Source organism: Citrus clementina, unplaced genomic scaffold (assembly GCF_000493195.1).
Source record: "Citrus clementina cultivar Clemenules unplaced genomic scaffold, Citrus_clementina_v1.0 scaffold_4, whole genome shotgun sequence".
Lineage (NCBI taxonomy): Eukaryota > Viridiplantae > Streptophyta > Magnoliopsida > Sapindales > Rutaceae > Citrus > Citrus x clementina.
Genome location: NW_006262274.1, coordinates 2087555 through 2097554, shown reverse-complemented (window position 1 = coordinate 2097554; position 10000 = coordinate 2087555). Strand labels below are relative to the sequence as shown.

Sequence of the window (10000 nt, the reverse complement as noted above, 5' to 3'; positions counted from 1 at the left end):
AGGATATATTATACCAAGCAGATTGCTTTAATGACAGTGTCAGCATCGCGATCAGGAAGCTGCTCTGCATTATCATCAAGTAGGGACAACAACACATATATGAAATCCTCGTCGCCCTTAACTTCACCAGAAACTCTTTTCATCTTGTGCTCATCCAACCATTCTTGCAAAATAATGTCAAAATATTTAGCTGTCTTGCTCATTAATCTCTCATATCCACCGATATCTAACCGTCTCAGAAAGGGCAACGCATCGGACACCACGAACTGACCAAACAAGGCAGCGATCTTTGTTATTTGCTGTTGCCAATCATTAGCCTCTTCTGATTGTGAAGTGTGACGTTTTCCGGCAATTATTCTCAAAATAATGTCAAGTGCTGTGCCCTCGAGCCAATGGATCATCTCCACCGAAACTACTTTACGTGAACTGCTGCTACTTATGCAATTCTTGTATAACCTCTGGATTGAAGCCTTCACTTCCGATTCACGTACGTGTTTGAGCTTCTCAAGGCGACGATTTGACAGAAGCTCAATTGTCACTATCTTACGTGACTGACGCCAGTACTTGCCATATGGTGCGAAGCCTATGACCGAAAAGTTGTACCCCATAAGCTCTACGGCCATTCTTTTGGGGCGACTTGCAAAAGCTTTGTCATTTGTGGTAAAACACTCCTTAGCAATTTCCCAGTTGCTCACCACTAAAGCTTGTTTCACCCCCAACTTCATAGTGAATATTGTTCCATATTTGTCAGCCAGGTTGCCCAAAACTCTGTGAGCTGGCTCTGGCCCTCGTAAGAGATGTAGGTGGCCTATCAAAGGCCATGCTCCCCCTGCTACCGGTGCTTGTTGAGATTGCTTATTCTTGCGTATCCTTTTTTGCCCATTTCTTGAAATCAAGTGGAAAATTGAGAGGAATATCACTAAGGCTGAAATTGCTACAGCAGCAGTCGATTCTGTTGAAAGATTATTCATGGCCATCCCTTTTGCAACCGACTCGGGGACTCTGAATGAAGAGTTTAGTTCAGAGCAATGTCTATACAGTATATAGATAACATTTAAGTGTGCTTTGTCAATGCCGGGCAAAGGAAAATGAAGAAAGAAGACAAAAGAGGAAGAATTAAAAAAAATTGAGAGGAAAATATGTCAAGGGTAGGTACCGGATGTTTAAAAAAGAAAAAAATAAATTCAAAGCTCAAAATTTCAAAGTTTGAAAACTCGAAATTTGCAGTTGTATTGGTTGAAGATTAAAGCCACCTTTTTGACTTGGTAAACTTCATTTGCTTTAAAAATTTGCCACAGAATATAAAACATGCCTTATTTTAATATGGACAATTATATGGGATGACAAAAGTACCTGGACTTGAATATTATGGGTCGGGAAGCGTAAACCAAACTACGGTGTCAGCAACACAAATAAAAAATTATCTTTTGTCCATCAATTATATTGTTTTATCACTTGGGTCCATTTACTTTTTGTCATTACGAAAGTTCTTGGAATCTCTTATTTGTGTTTCTTAATATAGACGTATGATTGGAGAGATTTGGCTTTGTGACTGAATCTAGATATGAGTTTTTTTTTTTTTTTTTTTTTTCAGAAAAAGTATGCAGTCAAAATTATTGAGAGAGTAGGAAAGATAAAATATTCAGTTTTTGTTTAATTGCGTTATGATATTCTTCCAAATTAATAATTCAATTTCAATATTCTTTTTTACTCATGCAGCAATGTCAACTTCAGAAGAAATGATGATTGGATTAGGCGTGGTTGTCAAAAATATTTTATCTTTCTGATTAGCTTTGTGTGAAAACAGAATGGTTTGCGAAAATGTTTTATCTTTCTGATTTCCAAAAATATTATTATTGAAAAAAGAAGAATTGTTTTTATTTAATATAAATTTGATTTATTATATTTATTTTTTTTCTGTGGCAGACCTTCAAGCGTCGGATGGCAAATGCTGCCCCAAAGTATACAATTACAAACGGCAATTGTGTGGCATTACGGGAAAGAAGATTCATTTTTTCAGTTCTTCCATATTTTTGTAAAATCGTGTCATGATAAATTTTGCGGATGTATTGGTCAAATCATACAGTTAGACTAGACTAGAGTTGTTTATTGGTATCTGCGCATCCCCGCTACCACGATGGTTAGGAATACCAGTTACAATTAGACATTTGATTTTTATCATATCTTATAACACAAATATTATTTAATTATTCCGTCTTCTCACTTCCAAGTTACTAAAAATTCATGATGTTAAGTTTGCAATTAAAAATTAATTAATATGCCTTTTGTTTGATGTAATTTGACACAATTTTTTTTTTTTAAATTTTGGGTTGTGAATGGATGAAAAGGACAAGGCCATCAAGAGGTTCCTTGAGAGGAACATTGTTGAGCAAGAGACGTGCAGGATGCCTGCATCTATGATAGTAAATATCTACTACACATGTTATTATTTCTCTTATTTTGTAATTAATTATGTATTGTTTGAATGGGAAATAATGGGAATCTTTTGAATTCGATGCAGACTATGTTCTGCTTAAGTTGTATGCAAAGATGCCGTACTGTGTCTCCTGTGCAATTCACTCGCATGTGGTGAGGGTTCGCTCACGCACTGACCGCAGGAACCGTGAACCACCAAAGCGTTTTATGAGACGCAGGGTATCTTTTTCATGTTTCTATTGAGATTTTTTAATCAGGATTTTGGCTAATGGTCTCTGTTCATATTGATTTTTAGAATGATTTACGGGTTATAGACGTAGGCAGATAGACCTTTTACCTAGTGTGCTTTATCATAAGGATTTCCTTGCTAGTAGTAATATCCTGATTCAGCCAGTTTAAAATGCATAATTCTGAGTTAACCTAAGAGAAAGGGGGGAGGGGTGGTGCGGAGGAAAGAGGAAAAAAAGGAGACAGTGTTGTGCCTCTGTGTGGTAGCTTTTTCCTTTGTTTTACGAGAACTAAAAGCCCAAATTGAGGATGTGTTTTTGGTCTTGGGATAATTGCTGTGTGATATCTGTAGCATTTGAAAAATGGTTAAGCTTGTCAGTTTTATATGGTCTTCGTTTGTGCTCGCGTACTTGAAAATTTTCTTCATTGGCTCTTATATTTTTTTTTCTTTTTTTTCCCTTTTTCTTTTCAGGATGATTTGCCAAAGCCTGGTCAGCCTGGTCAAGCGCCACGCCCAGCCATTGGAGTTCCAGTTCGCCCATGAAGTCTATTCCCATTCTTAATCTGTTATTATACTTTTAGATACCCAGAAGAACTTGAATTTTGTGTAGGAAGTTTCAATGTTTCCCGCTCATTCGTTTTCAAAGTCTTAAGAATTATTGTTAAATTTTTAGGATTTTTAATTTCAATGAGAATTATAAAATTTTGTAGTGGTAGGAATTCATTTCAGTATATTGAGAACGTATTTCACACTTGGTCCATTAAGTTTGATAGGCTCTAGTTTTTTACCCTTTTAAGGTTATCAAGTCAAGCTTACTGTCACACCAAGGTTAAGGTGAAATTCGGAATCTTCATCTTAAGGGACCTTTGGAATTAACATGTTTTCAAGTTGGAAAAATTAGCTGCAAAATAAGTTAATTATAAACATTTATACATATTTAATGAGTTTCTTAATTTTATGTTACTTAGCTAATTTAGGAGTTTTAATATTTGAGTTTCAACTTGACTCTTAATATTATATAACTCATTATGATGAACTTCATAACTCGTGAAATTTTTAATTTACCATTTAATAAATAAATGTTACATCAGTTGGAATTTAAAAGAAATTAAGATACGAAATAGGTAAAATGTTGTTGATTTTTATTTGGAGTAAAATTGTCGTTTATAGTTTTATGGGAGATAACATTTTGTACAATCTTTACTCCACAGTGAAAATTAAATGACTTGTCATTTATAGATGTAAGACATATTAGATAATGTTTAAGGATCTTGTATGATGTATCATTTATATTTTTGAACGTGAATCCTCTTCAAATCTTTTTTCTATACTAGCCTCTCTTAATAAAATGAGTAGTCTTGACTCTTGAAATTTTTTTAAATTTTAATGTTAATAATTAAGGCAGACTTGTTTCACTTTGTTTACAATTAAGTCAATTTTTTTTAAAACTAGAATTGGAATATTGAGAGAGACTATGAGAGGAAAAAAAAAAGACTAGGAAAGAATTCTAAGTCTATATTTTCAGCTATGATGAATTGATATGTATTGATTTATTTAAACAAAATTAATTTAAATTTAATTATGTTATATTAGTTAATCGGTGATAATTGCGTCAAAGTATACCTTGTATGAAACTATATTAAAATCAAATCATAATTTTTTACTGAAACTCAGGAATCGGTTTCTTCCAAGTCAATATAATTAAAAGAAAAATGATAAACAAACTAAAGAAAGACTAAAGGACGATAGAAACGGTGGCGTGAGCTTGTTGTTTCATGCGTTCCCTTAGGCCAATTTATAAATGCATGGGACCACAATAAATAATAAAATAAAGAATAAAAAAATGAAAAAGCAGCTCAAATTTTTTCCTTTTAGTTTTATCTTTTTCCTTATACGTTATCTAGCAATATCTCCTCCCTCCCCAGCCACTCATTTTCTTCGTTTGGAAACGGTAGCACTTCGTTAACTTCGTCCCCTCCTTTCGTTCCTTTTGTTAACTTCATCCCCATCACTCCCTTCGTTCCCTTCGTTACCGGATGACGACCGCTTCTTGTTCTCGCCCAACCGCTTTTTTTTTTTTTCTTTTGATTTGTAACTTCATGCTTAGTGAAGTTAAATGTGCATATGACTCGCTTGAATACTAAATTAGCAATACATAAAGTACAGATTATGGGTAATTAATTTATGCTTAAAACAATACAAAAGTATAGCCAACCCCTTTGCTCCCTGCCAAAAATAGCATTAAAAATTCCATGTACTATTCAACGCAAAATCACATGTCATATATTTTCTTTTTGATGAACTTGGTTTCCTTGAATCTTCTCAAATTGAAGAAAGGGGTGAAAAAGGGAATTGAGGCGACAAATGTCCTCAACTATCCACATATTCTAAACCAAATATGATTGCATATCAATATATAGTTAATAAACCCCTATATTTGCCTTTGTTTGCAGATCCAGATCTAACTTCTTCCTTATGGCCCTTTTTTTTTTTTTGGTTGCTGAAATTGAGCAGTTGGAAATACAGAAATTAATAAGCGAGATGCAGAGAGATAGAGAGGACATGAAACTGATTTGTCTTTGTTAAATGCAAAATATGGCTCACGTTAAATGCACAACTAAAAGAGAGGTGAGAGATGCAGAGAGAGAGAGGACAAAAAAAATTGATTGTTAAATGCTTTATTGGCTCACGCGCCATGCTCAATTTAATTTTTTAAACTGATTGTGGGCCCAATTTGGAATTCACGCGTGCTCATTTTCTAAAGAGAGAGAGGACACGAAACATTTCTGTCTTCTTTTTGTCTTCCTTAAGTCTAAATAGCAGCACTTTAATTAAAATCATTTTAATCCACCCTTTTCATAATTCATTGCGTCCTTCGTTCCGTTCAAAATCTTGCAGTTGGCCAAAAAAAAAAAAAACCCTTGGGTGCATATGGGCAATAACTCCTGTGTGCGGAGACGCAATTACATCGCTAAATTCTGAGTACTTCTGGAAAAGCTAGGCATGGCTTCTGTTGCCAGTCTTGTCCATACCGACATTACTTAGCCTATGTTTTCTGGTAGCCCTGAAGTTCCTTGGTGATCCTGATGCATACTACCATGGGACAATTTGTCTTGATTGCATTGGAAGCAATGTGTCACCTACTTGCTACGTATCCCTCCTGCAATAGTCACTAGGCATGGTCATACAAGGAAATGCAGAATGGAGCTGTGGACATTGTTTCTTTATGCCCAGTTGAGGGAAGAATAATTGCCTTATTTTACAGCTTTCCCAAGATATAAATCCTTCATATGACACAAAGGCTTGGTATGTAATAAACATTGTTGATGCTGAAATTAGGTCGCCCTTTGCCCGACCAGATCGAATCACCAACGTTTGTGTCGAGGATGATGAGAAGGCTATGCTTCACAAGCTTCTGCACTTTTCCAAGCTCCTAAAACTTAAATGACTTATCTTCTTCCTTCCTCACCTGCATTCACAAAAACAAATCAGAGACGCCGGTGGTTTTTACGGCGTAAACCCTCTGATGCTTAAGTCAGTACAAGGTGTTTGCGGGAAAACAGTACGATTCAAGTTGCACAGATTAACTGCAATATTCTTAACACCAAATATGTTAAGGATTTGTACAAAATAAATTTTGGTATTAATTTGGTAGAGTTTCCCATTTTCTCTCAATTTTTGTCCCTTTTTTTTCATTGATTTCTCAGTTTCTTGTAGGCAATCATCCCACGTTCTCTGAGTATTTTTCATGCCTGTCATATTCAGGTGATCATGGACCTTCATGGGTCTTCAACCACCGAATGTGGGCAAACGTGGGTAAACGCGTTCTCCCCTGTGGTTTGGGGCATGGCGAAACTGTCGTGTGTTCGTGAGATTGTGTCCTCTTTCTTTTAGTGACGAGTACTTGGTCGGTATTCACTTCTGGTCGGCTCGTGCTCCATAAAAAATACACGACTAGGAATCTGCTCGTTATCCTCAGTTAGGTAAACTCGCCATCGGCTAAGAAATGGGGAGATGTCTGACTGATACTTTTTATTACTCAACAAACACTTTAAAGAGTCTACTGCAAGAATACCTTTTGCATGGTGCTCATCATGGTCTCTAAGGAAGGAGAATTAATCTTTGCACGGCTTGCCAGCTAATGAAGTTAGAAAAATCACCAACTACATGGAATTTCAACACAACAATGCAGAATAAATGACAGAAGAATAGTTTTGTCATTTAACAAACCGAAGAAATTAACGAAAGTCAAGGACCTCATCCAGTTTGATGTATCCAAATTGCAATCTGGGGTCACTTTCATCTGTCATCCGTGATAAATTTTTTCCCAAATCAGTTCATGTGCCATTACCAACCCATCCCACTTCTCATCTTCGAATCTTTTTTCTCTACTAGCTTCTCTTAATAAAATGAGTAGTCTTGACTCTTGAATTTTTTGAATTTTAATGTTAATAATTTAGGTTTCACTTTGTTTACAATTAAGTTAATTTTTTTTTAAACTAGAATTGGAATATTGAGAGAGACTACGAGAGGGAAAAAAAAAGACTAGGAAAGAATCCTAAGTCTATATTTTCAGCTATGATGTGTATTGATTTATTTAAAGAAAATGAATTTAAATTTAATTATGTTATATTAGTTAATCGGTGATAATTGCATCAAAGTATACCTTGTATGAAACTATATTAAAATCAATTCATAATTTTTGACTGAAACTCAGGAATCGGTTTCTTCCAAGTCAATATAATTAAAATCATTTTAATCCACCCTTTTCATAATTCATTGCGGCCTTCGTTCCGTTCGTCCAAAATCTTGCAGTTGGCCAAAAAAAAAATCCCTTGGGTGCATATGGGCAATCAACTCCTGCCTACGGAGACGCAGTTACATCGCTAGGCATGGCTTCTGCTGCCAGTCTTGTCCATACCAACATCACTTAGCCTATGTTTTCTGGCAGCCCTGCAGTTCCTTGGCGATCCTGATGCATACTACCATGGGACAATTTGTCTTGATTGAATTGGAAGCAATGTGTGACCTGCTTGCTACGTATCCCTCCTGCAATAGTCACTAGGCATGGTCATACAAGGAAATGCAGAATGGAGCTGTGGACATCGTTTCTTTATGCCCAGTTGAGGGAAGAATAGCTGCCTTATTTTACAGCTTTCCCAAGATATCAATCCTTCATATGACACAAAGGCTTGGTATGTAATAAACACTTTAAAGAGTCTACTGCAAGAATACCTTTTGCATGGTGCTCATCATGGTCTCTAGGGGAGGAGAATTCATCTTTGCACGGCTTGCCATCTAATGAAGTTAGAAAAATCACCAACTACATGGAATTTCAACACAACAATGCAGAATAAATGACAGAAGAATAGGATTGTCATTTAACAAACCGAAGAAATTAACGTAAGTCAAGGACCTCATCCAGTTTGATGTATCCAAATGGCAATCTGGGGTCACTTTCATCTGTCATCCGTGATAAAATTTTTCCCAGATCAGTTCATGTGCCATTACCAAGCCATCCCACTTCTCAGCTGAATTTAATTTCTGTGATGTGTGTAACATCATGAAGAGGGCCCGTCCATAGGGGCTCATGGAACCACCAGTGAGCCAGAGCCCTGGAAGAACTAACAGAATTAGAACGTCCTCCAGCTATAAATTGAACTGAGTTTGGTGCATTGTTCAATCCATTTTATTTAGTGATTAGAGTTCTAGTTTGTTGTGGTATATGTAAATGCTTTTGTTGTCATCTTTATCATAAGATGGCTTTTATCTATTTATTTATGTTATGATGATTTTTAGAGATTATTTGATTGAATTATTTTTTTTAATCTTTATTTCATAATATATATATTTTAGAACTGCTCCTTTGTGTGTATATATATATATACACACACCAAAAATTTTAGAATTTCTTAAGTTTACATATGTTCAAAAGAATTGTGATATTTTTTACATTTATACTAAAATATAATTGATGTAAAAAATTATAAAATTTACAACATCTATTTTATCATTTTTCTAAGTACTAATTAATATTTTGTCCCAACTTGTAATTTAAATTTTTAACCAAAAGAATTAATATAATACAATGCAATGCAACACCAAAGATAAGATAAATAAAAATTAATATAGTACAATATAGTACCAAATATTATATAGCATTAATATAATACAATGTTAACATAATACAGTCAAAAGCAACTTACCAAACGTTAAATAATACAATGTAATATAACATGTCAAACTCACCTTTACGATGCATTCTTCTATAGACTCGTGAGGTAGTAAAAGTGGTCCAGCAGGGTATAAACGCATTGTTTCCTTGATAATGGCCTGCAAGTAAACCAAATTCCTCGTCTGATTCATTCACTTGCCTTTCAGTGCCAACCTGAATGTCTAATTCGTCTTGTGCCTTCTTCAGAACATCGGGATTGTTCAGAAGCAAAGCAATAGCCCATGTCAATGTAACTGCTGTGGTGTCTGTAGCCGCTACGATTAGAGTCTGCAAATTAAAAGCAGTAAGAAATCTGTGACATTCCTATAACAATGCAAACACAAACACACCACAAGCTTTTCATGAGGTTATATTATACCAAGCAGATTGCTTTAATGACAGTGTCAGCATCGCGATCAGGAAGCTGCTCTGCATTATCATCGAGCAAGGACAACAACACATATATGAAATCCTCGTCGCCCTTGATTTCACCAGAAACTCTTTTCATCTTGTGCTCATCCACCCATTCTTGCAAAATGATGTCAAAATATTTAGCTGTCTTGCTCATTAATCTCTCATATCCACCGATATCTAACCGTCTCAGAAATGGCAACGCATCGGACACCACGAACTGACCAAACAAGGCAGCGATCTTTGTTATTTGCTGTTGCCAATCATTAGCCTCTTCTGATTGTGAAGTGTGACGTTTTCCGGCAATTATTCTCAAAATAATGTCAAGTGCTGTGCCCTCGAGCCAATGGATCATCTCCACCGAAACTACTTTACGTGAACTGCTGCTACTTATGCAATTCTTGTATAACCTCTGGATTGAAGCCTTCACTTCCGATTCACGTACGTGTTTGAGCTTCTCAAGGCGACGATTTGACAGAAGCTCAATTGTCACTATCTTACGTGACTGACGCCAGTAGTTGCCATATGGCGCGAAGCCTATGACCAAAAAGTTGTACCCCATAAGCTCTACGGCCATTGTTTTGGGGCGACCTGCAAAAGCTTTGTCATTTGTGGTAAAACACTCCTTTGCAATTTCCCAGTTGCTCACCACTAAAGCTTGTTTCACCCCCCACTTCATAGTGAATATTGTTCCATATTTGTCAGCCAGG

The 10000-nt window shown here is 35.8% G+C and overlaps 2 protein-coding genes and 1 pseudogene across 2 annotated transcripts in view; 1 reads left to right on the top strand and 2 right to left on the bottom strand.

The window, feature by feature from the left end:
- LOC18044009 (cytochrome P450 82A3) overlaps nucleotides 1-10000 on the bottom strand; it is a 17342-nt gene that overhangs the window by 700 nt on the left and 6642 nt on the right. Inside the window, exon 2 of the mRNA XM_006435836.2 lies at nucleotides 15-1054. Coding sequence (XP_006435899.1) covers nucleotides 15-977 — 963 coding nt within the window. The 5' untranslated portion in view covers nucleotides 978-1054. The remainder of the gene's footprint in view (nucleotides 1-14; nucleotides 1055-10000) is intronic.
- LOC18045388 lies at nucleotides 1722-3209 on the top strand (annotated as a pseudogene).
- The window catches only part of LOC18045387 (cytochrome P450 82A3), a 3225-nt gene continuing 648 nt past the window's right edge, over nucleotides 7424-10000 (bottom strand). Inside the window, exons 2-5 of the mRNA XM_006435834.2 lie at nucleotides 9259-10000; nucleotides 8915-9167; nucleotides 7901-8280; nucleotides 7424-7714 (exon numbers count right to left, since the gene is read on the bottom strand). Coding sequence (XP_006435897.2) covers nucleotides 8132-8280; nucleotides 8915-9167; nucleotides 9259-10000 — 1144 coding nt within the window. The 3' untranslated portion in view covers nucleotides 7424-7714; nucleotides 7901-8131. The remainder of the gene's footprint in view (nucleotides 7715-7900; nucleotides 8281-8914; nucleotides 9168-9258) is intronic.